We start from the raw sequence: 20,945 nt of genomic DNA, 5'->3' as shown, positions 1-20,945 counted from the left end.
TCATTGTGACAAGAGGAATATTTTTATGGGCTTTTGCAATTGAAGGTGATTTAGCTGATCTCATATGGAAGTAGCAGGGTTTTTAACGACTGGAAACTCGCGTTTTTTTTATTTCACATCCAGGCAAATTAGTGTTGGTTTTTAAAATGTTCCGTATAGAAATTTGCTGGAAGGGTAGGCATTGCAGTCTTTTGTAGCTGTGTATTTTTCTTTTCATGCAGTGGAAAGAAATTACTATTGATGGTGATGGTAAGTGCTGCCATTTATAGTTGGATGATTAGCTAGTTGAGATGGTGAATTTTGTGTATAGTGGAGTAGCTTGCCCTTCCACAATGAGTCCTTAGAAGTGCCATATATTAGTAATGATAGTAATTCTAACCTAAATGTTTTTCAGTTGTTTCTGAGTTGCCACTGTATCATATGATATCACTGACCCCCATCCAGTCAGGAACACACTAACTTAGTTATATGTGAGTTAAGAGTTTTATTTTGCTGAGAGTTTTGATAATACTTAATGTTTCAACATTTGCTTATAGGCAGAGAAGATATTCTCCCCCCCCCCCCCCCAACAAAAGCAATTCAAGACATATTATAAGTGTTAGAAATGAAATTTGGTTTTATTAATAAAAAATAATAATAAATGGTCTTGTATCACATATGAATACATGAATTATTTCTTCACAGACTGATAAATGCACTAATATATAAGTAGTTAACATGTTTTCTTCAACACTGGTAATTATGCAGAGTAAAAATTAGTCATAGCATTAACAGAAACTTATAAATTGACCAGAGCGGGATTAAACACATGATATATTAGATGAAAATATTGCCATTCACCAACATGTAGTAGGCTAGTGCAGTGAATTATGGCCCAACCTTCCAAGATGAATCAAACAGAAATCCCCGGAGGCAAGATTGTTACTACCTACAGCAGCAAGCAGTTAAACATGAAGGTAGAGGGTACAGAGAATCCCTGGGTAACCAGATCACACTGCCATTTGAACAGTGAAGCAAGACTAAATGAACTAACTGAAGAGCTAAAGTGACTAACATGGGAATTCAAATCAGACTGTGTTAAGTTAGACGTAATGGCGAAGGAATTCTTCAATTAAAAACGGAGGCATAATATATTATAGAGGCCAAGATAAGGAAAGAATCAGTCAAGTTGGATTCATGATTAATAAAAAATTGAAGAACAACATAATAGATTTGACAGTATATCAGATCGAATAGGATATATTGTTATTCAAATCTCAAAAAAATACACTCTTAAGATCATCCACATCTATGTACCAACAATAAGTCATACTGATGAAGAAATTGAAGCCTTCTATCATGATGTATCAAACTTTACAATAAAGAAAACCATTATTTCAGAATTGTAATGAGAGACTTTAATGCTAGAATTGGTATACAACAATCAGATGAAAGCTCAATGGGGAACTTTGGATATGGTATGAGAGATGAAAGAGGAGCAAGGTTAATAGAATTTGCAGAAAAAGAAAACCTGTACTTCATGAATTCCTTTTTCAAAAAAAAACACATAGGAAGTGGACATGGAAAAGCCCAAATGAAAAAACTAGTGAAATTGGCTTTATCCTCAGCAATAAGAGAAACATCTTTCAAGACTGTTCTGTTATAAACATCTTCAACATTGGAAGTGACCATCATATGGTACACAATAAGACTTGAATGAACTGCCAAAAAGAAAGAAGAAAAATGTTTTGAAAATCAAAGCAAAACATGGATATACACAAAATCAACATTAAAAAAGATACATTCCAACATTGAACTAAACAATAGATTTAAAAATCCTATTATAGATGACATTGCTGATCCATCAGAAAGTAATGACATTATACCCAAAACCTTTTATGATGCTCTCTTGAAATAGCTGTTACTGCAGAACAGAAACAAGACAAAATTTCTGAAGAAACAAAACAGCTTATTATTATTATTATTAAACAAGACCTCATGGAGTCAAAGACTCATATAGGAGGTCCTTTTATCTCACACACATCTCATCATACCGCGTCTTAAACACATTCAAACTCCTTGCAGACACCACACTCTCAGGCAGGGCATTCCAATCACTCACAACTCTGCATGAAAAAAACCTGCCTCTCACTCCCCTACTCACACCCTCTTTATACAGTTTCCAGGGATGACCTCTGGTTCTCCCCTGATCTCCCACTATTCTCTGTAGAACTTCTCCACCATTGATCCTATAAAAACCCCTTACCAACTTGTAGGTCTCTATCATATCTCCCCTCTTCCTTCTCTCCACTAGACTCTGCAAATTACATCTTTTCAATCTTTCCTCATACTCAACATTCCAGAGGTCAGAAACTACCTTAGTCAGTCGCCTTTGAACCCTTTCCAACATCTCTTCATCCTTCTGAAAACCAGGTGACCAAATCTGGGCACAATAGTCCATGTGTGGCCTAATCAAAGCCTTATACAATGGAACAAGAATCTCCCTACTTCTACACGTCAGTGTCCGCGGCATCTGTCCCAGAAGTCTTTGTGTTGTCTTCACAATTTTGGTGATGTGTCCCCTAAATTTTAGATCCTTATCCACTATCACCCCCAGATCTCTTATTTCCTCTACTTCCAACAATATATTCTCACCAAGCATAAATTCTGCATCCCATCTTTGTTTTCCAAATTTTAAAACCTTACATTTTGCAACATTGAACTCACATCCTCATTTGCTTGCCCAATCACTCAATTTATTCAAGTCTTCTTGCAAGGCCACAACATCTTCCCTACTCTTAATGGTTCGTCCCAACTTTGCATCATCTGCAAACAACTGAATATCTCCATCCAAATCTTCGCCAATATCATTAATATACAAGTTAAATAGTAATGGCCCTAAAACAGATCCCTGAGGCACTCCACTAGTGACTTTCCTTTTCCTGGATATTGCACCCCCATACACAACTTGTTGATACCTATCAGATAGCCAGTCTCCAATCCAATGCACTAATCTAATATCCAACCCCATCTGCTCTAGTTTGACTGTCAACTTATCATGACGTAGTCTATAAAAAGCTTTTGCAAAATCCAAGTATATTACTGTGTATCCTTCTCCTCTGTCCAGGGAAGCAGTCACTTTATTGTAATAAGTAAGTAGATTACTAAAACATGACCTCCCTTTAGCAAATCCATGCTGTCCATCAAAGATTATACCATTGTTGTCGACCCAACTCTGGATCCTAGTTCTCACAAGCTTCTCCAACAACTTAACCACAACACCTGACACACAGATAGGCCTATAGTTTGATGCTTGAGTTCGATCACCTCCTTTATGAAGTGGCACAATCTTGCCCTCCTTCCACTCTTTAGGGACTTGACCAAGTGCAAGATTCGTATTAAAAAAATATGTGAAGGCAGGTGTCAACTCTCTGTCACATTCCTTCAGAATACGCTGTGATATATTATCAAGTCCCACAGCCTTATTTACATCTAGTTTACTCAACTCCCCAAACACCTCTTGCTCACTTACAGTCAGTCTCTTCTCCCCATCACCAACTGCTCTTAATCTCTCCATGAAGTCACTTTCACAAGATTGAAAGATCTTTATGAACTGCTCATTAAGTATCTCCACCACACATTCTGCAACAGCTGTCTTTATACCATTTCCTCCAATCAATGTCATCATTCCATAATCATTCTTTCTTTTGCTGTCTACATATCGAAAGAACTCCCTAGGATTCCTTTTGGCTTCATTAGCTAACTGCTGTTCATACCTCTCTTTAGCTACTCTCACCAACCAAGTCACCCTCCTTGCCTGGTCTTTGTAGACCTCATGAAATTGGTTACTTCCACTTCTCTTATGCTGCCTCCACAATGCCCTTTTTCTCTGTATTGCATGCTTAATCTCTTTATTCATCCATCTCACACCTACCTTATTTAACCTTCTCACCCATGGTATACGTTTAGACATTGCATCTACTAAATATTTTTTGAAAATCCCCCAAGCTGCATTGATCTCTTTTCCAGCTAACTCCTCATTCCATGCTACACCTGCAAGCTGTCTCGTGAGCTCTTCATAATCACCCCCCCCCCCCTTGTAGTTTCACATATACCCTTTTTTCACAGGGGTCCTTGCACTGCTGGCAACCACCCAGGTCATCACCTCATGGTCACTCTCACCAATTGGTGGATGATTTGATATCTCATTGATAATTACATCCTCCGATAAGATGACCAAATCCAAGACCCTTAATCCTCGTGTGCCCTCTGTTACATACTGTCTGAGTTAGTTATCCCTCAAAAACTCAAGAAACTCATTTTCTTTACTTCCAGTTGCTATCTCTTCATTCCAGTCTATATTGCCATAATTAAAATCACCCATAATGATCACCCTTTTCTTATTTGCTTAGCTTATTTGACTATACATTTCACTATCACCACCATCCACATTTCCAGGTCTATAACAACATCCCACCAAGTCTTTGATTCTATTCACCTGTATCTCACACCATACTGCCTCAAAACCACTGGCCCCATTTCCCTCTTGCATCTCTACCTTGTATGGACATAACTCTTTCTCTATCATCAATAGCACTCCCCCTCCCTTTTTACCCCTTCTATCCTCACGAAACATATAATACCTTTCCATCTCTATTCCTGTCAGGATGTCATCCTCATCTAACCATGTCTCACTTATTCCGACAATCTCTGGATGCACAGACGCAATTAGCGCAACCATTTCATCCGCCTTGTTTCTTATACTTCTAGCATTGGTATACAAACACAACAACTCATTTCTGGATCTACAGCTAGTTCCACTGATACCACTCACTCGATGTGATCTCTCCATGCTGGACTGGGGCCATTTCCCTTTCTGCTTCTTCATTTTAGAACCCTTTGCAATTCCATCTGTTTCCTTTTGATCCCTGATCATCCCATTTCTTTCCTGCCTACACATGCTCTCACCTCCTCTTGGAGCATCCACCTTTCTCACGCTGTGTATCCCTGTCCACCCTGAGCCTCCCCGTTTCCCTGCTCCTCTTGCACACCCATTCTCTCATTTTCTATACTCATACCACTCACTTCCCCATTCATTTCCACTTCTTCCATCTCTCCTGTCTTACTCCCCTGCTCTTCCACATCACTCCCCTCTCGATCTGATTCATTCTCTCTATTCACTTCTCCACTTTCCAGCAGCAGTCCCTCCAAGTGACTCACACCATAACCACCCAAATGCAGTCCATCACTCCCATACAGCTCACTTCGTCCCTCAAACTCATTCCACACATTAACAAACTGTACTCCCATCTCCTCACACATTTCAGTCAGAATATCATTCATAATCCTTGCTCTCCGTCTCATTTTACCACAATCATACCTAGGCAACACACTGACTACCCTTCCTGTCACACTATTCTCTTTTATCTTTCCAAGTAGTCTCCTGACATTCATTTTGAAATGCTCTTTGTTCTCTCTCAAATCATTTGTACCAATTAATAGAATTAACTCTTTTGCTCGTTCCCGCCTCATATTCAATGCCTCAATCACTCTACTCATTTTACTGCCTGGAAAACATACCTTGTGCATTTTATCCTCTAGCACACCTTTAATAATGGAGTCGCCATACAACGCCACTCGCTCACTTCGCTCATCTTTTGTTAACTCTTTCATGCCATCATGATTTATTTTAATAGTTTTGACCTGAATTCTCTTAATTTCATTCCGCTTCCATTTCATTTCTTGCTTCATCCAATCCAATTCACCTTCCGAACCTCGCGACATATTCTCTCTATCATTAAATCTTTCTAACTTTCTAACTCTCGACCCCCTCTTCTCACTTTCCCTCTCATTCATCCTTCTTTGTTTCCGTACTTTCGGTCCAACATACGTCCAACTTTCACTATCATTCTTCTCACTATCACTCTCACATATCTTTCTTTGTTTCCGTACTTTCGGACTAACATACGTCCAACTTTCGCTATCATTCTTCTCACTTTTACTGTCATTCATCATTCTTTGGTTCAGTACTTTCGTTCCAACATGCGTCCAACTTTCGCCATCATTCATTCTTTTTTCGCTATCATTCATTCTTTCGATTTTTTTTACTTGCGATTTCTGCATCATGCCATTTGTACTTTCATTCGTTCTCTCAATTTCGTTTCTTTCCGCCTCAATTTCGTCCCTTTTAACACCCGTTACGGTTGTCAAATCGCTCTTTTTCTTTTTTCCTGATTTTTTAACATTTTTTCGCCTGTCTTCCTCATCATCCTTCTCTTTCAAATGTGCACTCACGACACAATCGGTACCAGCACTTTCTGTCATCAATTTCATATTCGCATTCATCGATTCCTCGTTCAGGTCACATTTCACACACACCCTTCTTCCATCCGCACTAAACATCCACAAATCATTTATGTAATCGAAGGAATACATATAACAGACCTCACCCTTAACGAAATGACTGAAATCTAAATTAAAATCATGGAATGACAATGCTGCCGCACATTTTTTTTTGTTTCTCTGCAGGTTACTAGGTCTAATATTAGCGATTTCGTATTTAGTTTAGGCAAGAAAAAAAAACCCCAGACTAATAATATCGGTAGCATACAACGTTTACAGCCGCTCTTACTTAAACAATTACGCATATATACTTAATTATTCCTAGTAAAACTTATCTGAATCAGGAGCTCTTCAAAACACGTCCGTAGCGCTTGACCCAATAGCACTTTCTCCTTATGAAGAAACGAAGAGAAATGAAACAATCGAATAACCTACAGAATAAAATTGAATATGCTGAATTGTGCAGAACAATCAGAAAACGTATCATGGAAGAAATAAGGAAATTCTGTCGTAAATTTATACAACAAACAGTTGAAAACAATCGTAGTCTCAAAAAAGCCAAACAGCAATTGATGAACAGCAATAAACAAATGGTTGCAGCCAAACTACAAGATGGGACCATAATCAGAGATAGATATGCTATAGCAAAAAGAATTGAAGAATTTTACTCAGTATTATATCAGGATGACGAATTAAATGAAGAAGATTCTACCAGAAGTAGTTATGTGGAGCATCCAAAGTTTGCAAAATGGGAAAACTGCAGATGAGGATGGAGTTATAGCTGAACTTCTAAAAGCAGGTGGAGAAATGATCTACAAAACCTTGGCAAAACTATTTACCTCATGTCTGAAAGAAACTGATGAAACTGGTGTAGCCTTCTCCAAAGAACATGGAAGAAGGCTACACTAATTCTGATACATAAAAAAGGTGAAGTAAAAGACCTGAAAAACTACCAGCTCATTAGTCTACTATTGGTGGTTTACAAAGTATTTACAAAAGTCTTGGCTTGTAGGCTTTGTACAACTCTAGACCTAGCACAACCAAAAGAACTGGCAGTCTTTTGAAGTGGCCTTTGTACAGTGGACCATATTCAAGTTGTGCAAAAGATTATTGAATGGTGTAATGAATATCAGTTATCATTATATATTGGTTTTATTGATTATGAGAAAGCTTTTGATTCAGAAAAAACTTGTGCAGTACTTAAAGCATTATGAAACCAACAAGTGGGGGAGCCATACGTCCGTACCATCAAATCAGTGTACACCAATGCCACAGCAGCAATTCATTTCAGTGGAAATGAATTGCTGCTGTAGCATTGGTGAAACATCTCTACTGTGGAAATTCAGAGAGGGATAAGACAGCGCGACACAATATCTTTCCAAAATTATTTACAGCATGCCTAGAAGAAATACTTAAACTTCTTGATTAGGAAGGGAAAGGTCTGAAGATAAATGGAAGCTATTTAAGCCATTTACACTTTGCAGATGACATAGTCATCTTTACTTCAACTGTGCATGAATTATAGACCCCGTATTCATGAACTTCATATTGCTAGCAAAACAGCTGGCCTGAGGATAAACCTAAAGAAGACCTAAGTTATGTTCAATAGCTATGTCCAACCAGAAATAATGAAAATAAATAACAATGAAATTAAACAAGTAGATCATTACATATACTTAGGACAACTGATATCAGTGGAACAAAATATCATGGATGAAATTAATAGATTCACGATGCTTGGGTGGAAAGCATTTGGAAAACTACATTCATCATTCAAAACTAACTACCATTATGCTTGAAGAGAAATGTTTTTAACCAATATATTCTTCCCATATTGACATATGGCTGTGAAACATGGACACTAAAGGCAAAGGAAATTCAAAATTAAGAACATAACAATTTTTTGTGATGTTCTTAATTTTGTGCTGGCTCACCAGTCAGGCAAATCAGCACAAAATTTTTCATATAGAAATTGACTTTGAAGGAGGGTTTCAGTCTCATCTAGTTTTTTTTTATTTTTATTTTTCATCAAAAATCACCATGGGGGGGGGGTATGTGGTTCAATACAGTCAAGGGTCTCTGTTCAAAGATATACAGATATTTGGTAAATGATGAAGTAATGTCAAAGCCATGATGTCAGAATCTGTCAGGATTATATTTTTTATTTTTATTTTTTAAAATGAAGAGAATGTTTAATAAATGAGGGGGAGTTGTTTTGTGGGGTGGGGTAGTGATTGGGATAACTGTTTGGTTTGTAGATGGAGATGATTATGCTGCCATCTATTGGATGAAGGGATATTAGGTTTGTGAATATTTAGGATTCCATATATCTGGGGTAGTTGGATGTGATTAGACGTTACCTTTATTTTAATTTCTTTGGGCCAAGATGTAACTTTTATTTTTTTTCCTTAATTTCATAATTTATGTACTTTTTTATTTTAGTATTTGGTAGGATCATGGTCTTTAATTATCTATAATCTTATATGTAGAGGAGTTTTTAAGAAGACTGCTCATTTTTCTTTTATAATCCATTCAGTACATAATGAAGTTGCATTTTCTTTAAGTGCTTTGGTCATAATATTTTTTTTTTTTTGTTGCTGTATAATTTTTTTTTATTTGGAATGCTACTCTTTTGAGTTTTGGATTCATTCATTTTGAATTTTGGAATCATGAATAATGAAGTTGCATTTTTTTTAAGTGCTTTGGTCATAATAATTTTTTTTTTTTTTTTTTTGTTGCTGTATAATTTTTTTTTTATTTGGAATGCTACTCTTTTGAGTTTTGGATTTTGTCAGAATATTATCCAGGTTCAAACAAATGGTATTAGCCACTATGTTTGATAGGTCATAGATATCATATTACATTTTTGGCATTATTTCCTAAACTTTTTTTAAGATTGATGGCAAAATTATGACTTCACCTAACCATATTAACATCATCATCTGAGGGTTGCTGTGAAGATAGATTTACCACTTTACAACCTTTCCATAGTTGCAGTCAGGAAATGTTTCATATTTTTTTAAAAGACAAATCTTAACTTTAACAAATTCTTTAGTCACTGCAGTTTCAGAGATGGTGAAGAGACCACAGTTTAGGATTTAGGATTTCAGAATGCTCTTCCTCTAACACAGTGATGGCAGTATTTATTTTGGCCAGCTCGATTCCAGGACTGCCAAATCTACTCTTGAATTAATGCTAAGCTCACTGCTTGTAAATGCTTTTGTTGAAAGGAACTGCTGTTTGAATCATAGACAGTTAAGAATAGTATTAGTGTCACACCCTTTTTAGGAAGCCAAGGTGATTGAGGTGTCATGACCATTTTAATTTCCTATTACCTAACTGATATACATGCAATAGCTTCTCCATGCAGAATTTGAATATGTATAGAAAGGCTTAGGTATGGTTAGTGTGGTTCATAACAGTGCTTCACAATATAAACATTCTTCTTCTCTTGAGCAGGATCTTCCAGTCTTCTCTATTCCTTGCTGTTCGAAAAAGTTCTTTATATGTTCTGCATCCCAAGATGTTCTTTATTAATTTCAGCCAGGTAATTCTTGGTCTTCAGGATCTTCTTTTTTCAGTTGGAAAAGTATTGATTAGGACATTAGGAAGTCTGTCTGCGTCCATGCGTACAGTGTGTCCAGACCATCTCAGTTGTTGTTTTCTAATTTTTTCTATTATTGTCTTTTTATACAATAGTTCTTGTCTGACTGTGATGTTTGTTTTCTTTTCTATCCAACTTGTTCTATTTATTTTTCTTAAGCATTTCATTTCAGATGCCAACAGTTTTTTTTCTTCTCTTTTTTTAACTGTCCATGCTTCTGCTCCATAGATGACTGTTGATATAATTATTGCTTCATATAATTTGATTTTGGCTTGCTTAGATATCTTGTTTGTTTTCCAGATTTTCTGTAATTTTCCCATGGTGGTCCATCCTATCGCTATTCTGTGTTCGATTGTTTTGAGTTCATCTATTGTTTCTGTTAGTTTTGATCCAAGGTATATATGAAGTTGTCTACTTGTTTTCTATTTGTTCTCCATTTAGGGTGGCTGAGATGGTAGGTCCGTTCTTCCCTATTTTCATCACTTTTGTCTTTTGTATATTTATTGTCGTGTCATGTGTCTTACAGGTTTCGTTTAGCTTGTTGATCTACTTTTGTAGTTCGTTTGGGGGTTCTTGCAAGAAGGACGAGATCATCTGCATATTTGATATTATTTATGTTTAAACTCTATTGCCTTCTTTACAACTTCTTCTAGATATACGTAGGCTGTTCAATAAGTAATAAGACTATATTTATACAGAAAACAGATTACCTTTAATTGTCATCATTTACATGGTCTTTTTCGAAGTAACTACTGTGAGATGCGATGCATTTGTCCCAACGTTGCGTCCACTTCTTAAACACATGTGAGAGTCCATTTTTTGAGAGTTCTTTCAAAACTGCCTCTGCAGCTTTTACACATGCTTTGTTGCTTTTGAAATGGCGGCCTCTTAGTGGTTTCTTGAGCTGAGGAAACAGCCAGAAATCGCACGGTGCGAGATGAGGACTGTACGGAGGGTGTGGTAGGATATCTGTGTTGTTCTTCTGCAAAACGTCCACTACACAACCAGCAATATGTGGCCTTGCATTATCGTCGTGCAATAAGAAGCCATTCTTCAGCAATGGAAGCTTCCTTTTGACGTGCTTGATGATAATCGCTGCTGTGTTGATCATTGTCTCTGTGATGGACATTGAAGGTCTTTCCTCACGTTTAAGATCTTCCACATTTTGCCTTCCTTCCTTAAAAGTTTTATGCCATCGAAAAACACTTGCCCTCGACATTGCTTCATCGTGGAAAGCTTCGCGTATCATGTTAAAAGTGTCCGATGCCGATTTTTGCAAACGCACACAAAATTTAATCATAATGCTGTTCCAAGGACGCTTCCATTTCGAAGACTGGTCGCGCCTTGTAGGCGCACCGATGAGCACTTGCGTTTAGTCACGTGGCACTCTGGCACATCAGCCCGTATACGCCATCTATCAACCTCTTTTGTTAATACAGACAGCAATATTTCTTTATTCCACAGAAATTAATATTGTGATGAGTGGTTTCACCACAGTAAAATTAGTCTTATTACTTATTGAACAGCCCATGTATATTGAATAGGCATGGGGATAATGGGCATCTTGGATCTCTATGGGTTCTGTTGTGAGTGCGTCCGTTTTAATTATTGCATTTGTTTTAGAGTAATATTTTATCAGAAACTGTATTATATATTTGTCTATTGCTTTTTCTAGTAGAATTTTAAGAAGGATTTCTCTGTTGATGTTATCGAAAGCTTGTTTAAAGTCCACAAAACAACAATATAGTTCTTTATGGTCTTCCCAGCTGAGCTCTGCTAGTTGGTGCAATGTGAAAATTTGGTCTATTGTTGAATAGTTTCCTCGGAAATCAGCTTGTTCTATGCCTAGGTGTTTTTTAATCTATTTTGTATAATTCTTATGAATATTTTATAGGTGTGAGGGAGTAAATTGATTGGTCTGTAATTTCTGCAGCCTCTTTTGTCTCCTTTCTTGTATATTGGGATGATCTTTCCAGTTTTCCAGTCATCTGGGATCTCTCCTGTTTGTAGTATTTTATTGAATAGGGTTGTTAAATATTCTATTGATATGCTGCCTCCATATGACCACAATTCAGTAGGGATAGTATCAATGCCTGGTGTTTTATTGTTTTTTATCTGTTTTTATTGCGTATCTAACTTCTTGTAAAATTTTTGGGTGATCATTATTTTCTTCTATTGTTGGCATTGTAGTTTTGTTTCCTTGGTGGAAGATAGTCTTAAAATGGTTTGACCAGATTTTTCTTATATATTCATTATTCCCGGTTTCAGTCATCTTGTTGTTTATCATTGTTACTGCTTTTGCTGAGAATTCCTTTGTAATTTCTCTTACAAAGACTTTTAGGTTGTTTTGTTGATATGCTTCTTGGCATTTCTTAGCTTTTTCTTCTAACCATTTTTCTTTGGCTTTTTTGCATAGGTTATCAACTTTATTTTTTAGTGCTCTGTATTTTTCTCTGTTCTCTTCATTGTTTTGTTGGTTTACAAGTATCTTGGCCTCTCTTTTCTCTTCTATGGTAGCTATGATTTCTTGGGTTATCCACTGTTTGTTTATTTTGGGTTTGGAACCTAGAGTGTCTTTTGCAATTGATAACACTGTTTCTTTTCCTTCTTCCCAGTATTTTCCACTGTTCTGGAAGATGGAGGGTTTTAATTTCAAGCACATCTGTTCTAAAAATTGACTTCTGCTTGAGCTATCTTTTAGTTTTGATAGGTTGATGTTTTCTTCTTTTCTGATATTATTTTTCCTGTTAAATTTTATCTTCACTTTGGCAGTTAATATTTTGTGGTCAGTGTCAAAATCAAAACTTCTTAATGTTCATACATTATTTACTGATCTTTTCCATTGTTTGTTTATGATGATATAGTCTATGCAGTTCTTTATATTACCATCTGGAGATGTCCATGTATATTTATTATTAGGGCATTGATAGAACAATGTGTTTGTAATCATTAGATCGTTTGCTTTACAGAAGTAGAGTAATTGTTCTCCTCTGTCGTTAAGCTCTCTGTATCCAAATTTCCCCATCATATCTTTTTTATCTGCTGTGAACTGTCCTATTTTAGCATTAAAATCTCCCATCACTATCATGAGGTCTCTATTTTGGGATTATCTATTTCCTGTTGTAGTTCTTCATAGAAATTTTCTATTTCTTCCTCTGAATGGTGCATATATTTGGATTATTTTAATTGTTTGACCTTTTTCTTTTCCTTGAAGTTTGGCTGTTATTATTCTAGGAGACACTGGGTTTATTTCAATTACTGAGTGTGTAAGTTTCTTTTCAATTAATAATGCAACTCCTTCTCTGTGTATGTTATCTTTTCTTCCTGAGAAGTACAGTCTTCCTGGTAAATCCATGAATCCATCTCCACACCAATGTGTCTCTGATAAACCTAAAATACTCCATTTCAGTCTTTTTAAATTTTCCTGGACTAATTGCAATTTTCCAGGTCAGTATAGTGATCTTCTGTTGAGGGTGGCTACATGTTTCACATCCTGCTGACCACTTTGCTGATTTCTCACCTACTCTATGTGGTCTTTGAGTAGGTGCGTCGGTTGTCCCGTACACAGTAGCACTATCTCGGTTTGTAGACTTTCTCCTGCTCATGAAAGTCACTGGCATAATAATGTAGCCAGCTTGCCATGCCTCTACTACATCCTTTGGTCCATGGCTCTTTATTCTTTATTCAGAGCAACCCATTTGGGTTTTCCCCCATCTGCCACCCGGAGGACGCACCTGGTAGGAGTGCGGTCTCCCCCAATATAAACATTACCAAGAGAAAAATAATATAATTTATTAACTTACTAATATTTTGCTGGTTTTCTATCCATCATCTTCAGAGGGCTGGAGATTTTTTTTAATTCTAGGTCATTCTGCATTAGAAATGATATTTAATTGAAAGTAGCTTTAGTAATATTTCATGAATTCAGTGAATGATATTGAAATACAATTTGATGAAAGTTATTTGATTAGACCTCGAGAAACTGTTACTGGATATACAAACTAAAATAATTTTTGGAATAAATACTCCAAATTTGAAAAAATCAGATATTTTTATTTTATTTATTTTTTTTTTTAATTTTGGATATCTGTTAAGTTTTAACATAATTTTCCTCATCTATATATATATATATATATATATATATATATATATTAGTTTATTTTCAGTTATCATCAGTTTATTTATTTTTTTATTGTACTGTATGTTGCTTTTTCTCCTTTCAGAGCCACAAAACAAGAATATGCTCTGAAAATTATTGATAAAACCAAATGTAGGGGAAAAGTAAGTAAAAATAAAAATTTGTTTCATTTTTGAATAGAATTCATCTCTTCTTATAATATAGCACATAACAAAACACTGATCTAGAAATAATTCCAGCAAAAAAAATTCTGAATTTTTGTTTAAAAAAAAAAAAAAAGCTAAATGAGTAAGTCATCTAATATATTAGACAGACTGTTGGAAAGTTTTTTCACTTGGTTAGACTATAAATTATATATTTAGTTTAATCCTTTATCCAAGTGTAAGCAAACAAAGTTTGCGCCTGAAGTATCTTCAGGACTGGGGCAACTCGTGGCAAAGGTGGACTAAGTTCTCATCCCTTTCCTTAGTATCCTGTAATGCAAAGCGCATCTCCCTGTGGACATGTATAATGGCATGCATTATGGGAACGGTCACTACCCAGACAGTTTCGACCTTTATTGAGGTCTCTTCAGTGGGAGCCAGACCCAGAGGTGATACCAAGGTTGAAACAATGCCGAGCTCATATTTCTATATGCCAGTTGCCAAAAGGTGTCACACCTTATTATTAAATTACTCTGGATTAGAGAAAGATGTTGTATGTTTTTTTATAATTTTTAGTCTAACAAGTGAATAAAAAGGAATAAAAATGCTTAAAATAACAGATATGTAATTTTAATATATTCTCTGTGTTATGGGAAAAGAGAGAGAGAGAGAGAGAGAACAAGAAATATATAGAAGTTATCAAAAAAAAAAAAAAAAAAAAGATAGCCTTATCTTTTTTTGCATGACAAGTCTGTTTGATTTCAGTCAAAATTTAAAGTCATTGATAAATTTTAATGAACAATATGTGTAAGCATGATTTATGAAATATATCCAGACAGAGTGACTGACTGTTATATATGACTATGCAGAGTGATGAGGGGAGAAAAAAACTAACAGCTTTATGAATTTTATGGATTGCACCTGAAAAAAAGGGATATACAATACAGTATAATCACTCATTGACTTATGATGTATGTGACTTACAAACTACTCTTACTTATAATAGCCATCCCATTAACATTTGCACTATATACTACCTCACTTATGTAATCTATGGACCAAGGTATTATTGCTGCCTTCAAGGCATATTATTTAAGAATTTAAGAAATACTTTTGCTCAGGCTATTGCTGCTACTGAGGATGATTGTAGATGCTGCATGGAGTGGTGACAGCAACATGAATTGTGTTTGGAAGAAGCTGCTGAGAATGTGTTCCTACATTTACAGGATTTGACAAATAAAAGCCTTACAAGAGATTATTATTAACATCTGACCTCCATGGAGTCAAAGGACTCATCATGGGAGGTCCAAGAGATTGATGACAAGGTAGTGCTGCTAGCTAAAGATGTGGGATTAGAACTTGACAATGAGGATGCAGAGATGTTGAAGGAAGAAGAGTTCTCAAATAAAGACCTTATAGAGCTAAAGGCATAGCAAGTTTTGCAGAAGAGAGAGGGGAAGAAGCCAAGTCCCTAAAAAGTAATTAGAGTGAAAAAATTGGCAATTGAATTCACCTATGTTAAGAAGACAATTTTGTTGTTTGAGAAAATGAACCCCAATGTGGAGAAATTTAGAAAAATAGACAGATGATGCAAGCTGCACTTGCTTGCTATAGAGAAATTTATGCAGAAAAGAAAAGAAAAGGCAAACTGTGCAGACTAAGTTGAACTCAATGTACAAATTTTTAAAGAAACCCTCACTTGCTGTCATTCACCCTCCAAGATGAGTCTAGGCGTTCCTCAAGTTATGTCTGGTGAACTGTCCTCAGAGCACTTTGTTGCAGTTGCTGAATTTGAAGAACTTTTGCTGATGGCCTACACTTTGTTGATTCATCTGATGAATCTTCCAATTAATAAAACAGTAATTTTGAAGAATTATTCTTCCGCCATGTGTTTTCATCTGATTATTTTACTGAAAGCACACAGAAGCAGTATACGCTCATGTTTCATTATTTTTTGCAGTACAATACAGTATACTGTACATAATTTTATGTTATACTTTGTGCATTGTATTCTTTCACTATATCACTGAAATGTCACAACTTCAGGAAGTGCATAGAGTAAAACATTTGAGCTATATGCACATTTTGTTATCAGATTGACAGCGGTTTTCTGAAAGTCAGCATACATACGTGCAGCTCATATGTTTAAGTGCCTTTTTCATCTTCATCATTATTAATTATTATTATTATTATTACATAACACCTCCAGGGAGTCCAAAGACTCATCGAGGGAGGGTACCTACTCTACAACTCTCCGTCTCCACCAGCCGTAACTACATTTCATCATCAACACCAACAGCATCTACCGCCGACCACCACCACTAGTATTTTCATAAACAATCACAAACATCCATGCCCATGGCAGGATTCAAACCCACAGTCTTTTGACTGGAGAGCATATATGCTAACCACCCAGCCAAACTAGGCTGGCCAGAGATATATCTTTAACACGTTTAGGATAATATGATGGTACTACATGAAACATTTACATTATTAGTAACATCCTACCATTAATATTCTTCAATAAGTTTGTTATCGTTCAGGACTTCAATATTGTCAGATCGGACGATCTTGCATAATATTATTCTAAGATTCCATCGAGTCAAAGACTCATCTAGGAGGTTCTTTTGTCATACACATAGCTCATTGTACTGTGCCTTAAACATACTCACATTCTCTTTAGACACCATTCTCTCAGGCAAGGTATTCCAATCATTCACGACTCTGCATACAAAAAACCTTCTCACCCCCCCCCCCCCCTGCTCACACCCTCCTTTGTGACTTATTTTTTAATGGTATTAATAACACCAAACAAATTCATTTCATTTGGTGTTGTTAATACCAATAAAAAATAAGTCATGAATAACCATCAACACCTAAGCTTATCTGTTAGATTACACCCTCCTCATACAGCTTTCAGGACTGACCCCTGGTTCTTCCCTGATTTCCTGCCGTTTTCTGTAAAACCTCTTCAACATTGATCCTATAACAACCCCTTACTAACTTGTAGGTCTCTATCATATCACCCCTCTTCCTCCTGTCCACCAGACTGTAAATTGTATCTTCTCAACCTTTCCTCATATCAACATTCCAGAGCTCAGATACTACCTTAGTCAGTCGCCTCTGGACCCTTTCCAACATCTCTAGGTGAAAAGCAAGTGACCACATTTTTGCATAATAATCTGTGTATCCTAATCAGAGCCTTATACAATGGAACAAAAATCTCCGTATTTCTGCAATCAGAGTCCTCCACATCATTACCAGAATTGTTTATGTTGTCCTCACAATTTTGGCAATGTGTCCCATAAATTTCAGATCCTTATCCACTGTTACCCCAAGATCTCTTATTTCCTCCACCTCCAACAATATATCCACACGAAGCGTAAATTCTACATCCCATCTTTGTTTCCTAAATTTTTAAACCTTACATTTTGCAACATCGAATTGCCATCCCCCATTCACTCAATCTATTCTAGTCTTTGTAAGGCTACAACATCTCTACTCTTCACAGTTCATCCCAACTTTGCATCATCTGCAAACAACTGAATATCCCCATGCAAATCTTTGCCAATATCATTAATGTATAGGTTAAACAGCAATGACCCTAAAACAGACCCCCGAGTCACACCACTAGTGACTTTCCTCTTCCTGGATGTTGCCCCAATACACAACTTGCTGATACCTATCAGATAGCCAGTCTCTGCTCCAGTGCACTAATCTAATATCCAACCCCATCTTCTCTAGTTTGACTATCAACTTATCATGCAGTAATCTATCAAAAGCCTTTGCAAAATCTAAGTATATTCCTGTGTATCCTTCTCCTCTGTCCAAGGAAGCACTCACTTTATTGTAATAAGTAAGTAGATTACTAAAAGATGACCTCCCTTTAGCAAATCCATGCTGTTCATCAAAGATAATGCCATTGTTTTCAACCCAATTCTGGATCCTAGTTCTCACTATCTTTTCCAACACCTTAAGCACAACATCTGACACACAGATAGGTATATAATTTAATGCTTTAGTTCTATCACCTCCTGTATGAAGTGGCATAATCTTGCACTCCTTTGGAACTGGACCCAGTGCAAGATTCATATTAAAACCATATGTCAAGGCAGATGCCAACTCCCTGGCACAATCCTTGAAAATACATGGTGATATGTTATCAAATCTGATAACCTTATTAACATCAAGTTTGCTCAATTCCCCCATATACCCCTTGCTCAAATCTGAGCAAGGGGGTATATGGGGAATTAAGTATTTCATTTAGTATCTGTTCATTAAGTATCTCCACTATATCTTCCACAGCAGTTGTTCTTATAATATTTTCTCCTATCAGTATCATCCTTCCATAATTATTCTTTTTTTTTTTTCTGGCTACATATTGAAAGAACTAACTAGGATTCTTTTTGGCTTCATTAGCTAACTGCCACTCATACTGAACTTTTGTTACCCTTACCATTCAAGTCAAGCCTCCTTGCCTGTTCTTTGTAATCCTCATAGAATTACCACTCCTCTGCTGCCTCCATAATGCCTCTTTCCTCTATATCACGTGCTTAATCTCTTCATTCATCCATTTCACACCTACCTTATTCAACCTTCTAACTCTTGGAATACATTTAGACATTGCTTCTACTGGACAGTTCTTGAATATCCTCCAAGGCTGCATTGATCTACTTTCCAGCTAACTCTTCATTCCATGCTACATCTGCAAGCTGTCTCCTGAGCGCCTCATAATCACCACCCTTGTAGGTCCACATATACCATTTTCTCACAGAGGTCCTCACACTGCCAGCAGCCACCCAGGTAACGAGGTCATGGTCATTCTCACCAGATGGAGAGTGATTTGATACTTCATTTGTAATTACATCCTCCGAGATGATCAAATCCAGAACCCTCAATCCTCGTGTGTCCTCTAGTACATACCATCTGACGTAATTGTCCCTCAAAAACTCAAAAAAAAAAACTAATTTTCTTTACTTCTAGTTGCTATCTCATCATCCCAGTCTATATTGCCATAATTAAAATCACTTTTATTATTTGCTTGGCTAAATTGATTATACATTTCATAGTAAATACCATCCTCATTACCAGGGCTGTTAATTTGAGAACTCTTCTCAAAAGAAAATCGTGCATACGTGCTCAACCTGACTTAACATTTGCCCCGAGGGAACAAGGATGCTACATTCAAAGACAACGTGAAGAAAAACCCTACAATGGAGACACAACATTTGGAATGTGCGGTCAAATATATGTCCCACAGAACCTTGCACATCCACTTCACTAACATCCGTGACCTCAACTCCCACCTTAATAGTGTTCACTACCATCTTCAGTCTGCCAAACCTCACCTACTCTTTTTAGCAGAAACTCAAATCTCACCTCCCCTCATCACTATTCATCTCAACCTTCCAAACCACACACTGTTTAACTCCTTCGACCCAAGGGTGGCATCTGCACATATCCGCTCTGACATACCTTGCCAGAGAGCACCTAGAATCGTTCAACTTTGACCTTCTTTGGTTGAAAATATCCCTTTGCCACTCAGTCAAATTCATTTGCTGTCTCTATCGCTCTCCTAATGCCACCAACCACTCTGAACTCTTCTTCAGTCCACTCTTCTAACAGTGAAATCATCCTCCTAGAAGATTTTAATGTTCATAACACCAATTTGCTTTCCTCCTCCAGTTACTACTCATTTCAGGCGGAGATGCTGAAACATTTGCCAGCACTAACGACCATACACAAATTGTTCCCATGCCAACCAGAATACCAGATAACCTGAAGCACTCCCCAAATACCTAGATTTCTTCCTTACCAATGACCCTTCCAAATACACAGTGAAAGTAGTGAGCACCTAGGTAATTCTGACCACAACCTAGTGCTCATCTCCTCCCCCCATTCAACAATGCTTACACAGCCACTCCCACACAATAGTAGTTTGGCATTATAACTGTGCCAAGTTGGACAGCCTCTGTGACTTCTGTGCTTCATTCCCATGGTTGGACTATTGTTTCCTGTCTTCCAATCCAAAGATATGCACCAAACTTATCACCAAAGTAATCCTCACTAGAATGGAAACATACATTCCCCACACTTCTCTGAACTGCCATCCCCTAGCTAATCCTTGGTTCTCCAAAAGATGTGCTATGGCTGTACAAATGAAAAATCAAGCATACCACAACTGGCTCAAATCAAGAATTCCATCCTCCTTCATTGCTTATACCAAAGCCCAAAATAGATGCAAGAAAACTATCAATGGTTCCAAAACAGAATTTGCATAGGCAAAAAAAGGAAACTTGCAGCCTGCTCAAATGGCAGCTGTGCCTTTTGTTCTGTTGTCAAAACATCGGGTTGTAACTTTTGCCCAACACTATTTCTACCTCTATCATACCCAGATATGGCTCTATTGCATCATCCCCCACAGAAAAAGCTAATCTCCTGGCCTCACACTTTGTCTCCAATGCACGCATAACTGGCAGTGGTAAATGCTTACCAATCATTTCAGCTGCCCAACATACAATGCCCCTATAACCTTTTGCCAGAAAGAGATCAGAAACCTATTGTCTAAATTAGACATGAAAAAGTCTCCTGTCCCTGATGACATTCCTCCAGTTGTCCTGAAGTTTGTGCACCAGAACTGATTCCTCTCCTATGCTGCCTATACATACTCTCTTACTCCACTGGTATCTGTCCCAAAGCCTGGAAATTGGCCTATATTCAACCCTTCCTAAGAAGGATG

The 20,945-nt window shown here is 36.9% G+C and overlaps 1 protein-coding gene across 1 annotated transcript in view; it reads left to right on the top strand.

The window, feature by feature from the left end:
* The window catches only part of LOC150100342 (serine/threonine-protein kinase DCLK1-like), a 427,047-nt gene that overhangs the window by 156,774 nt on the left and 249,328 nt on the right, over nt 1–20,945 (top strand). Inside the window, exon 7 of the mRNA XM_090402717.1 lies at nt 14,149–14,206. Coding sequence (XP_090258843.1) covers nt 14,149–14,206 — 58 coding nt within the window. The remainder of the gene's footprint in view (nt 1–14,148; nt 14,207–20,945) is intronic.

Source organism: Typopeltis vanoorti, chromosome 13 (genome assembly GCF_054136105.1).
Source record: "Typopeltis vanoorti isolate ZY-2024b chromosome 13, IOZ_Tvanoo_1.0, whole genome shotgun sequence".
Taxonomy (NCBI): domain Eukaryota; kingdom Metazoa; phylum Arthropoda; class Arachnida; order Uropygi; family Thelyphonidae; genus Typopeltis; species Typopeltis vanoorti.
Note: the sequence above shows the minus strand (reverse complement) of the source record. Positions and strands in the feature narration are given on the sequence as shown.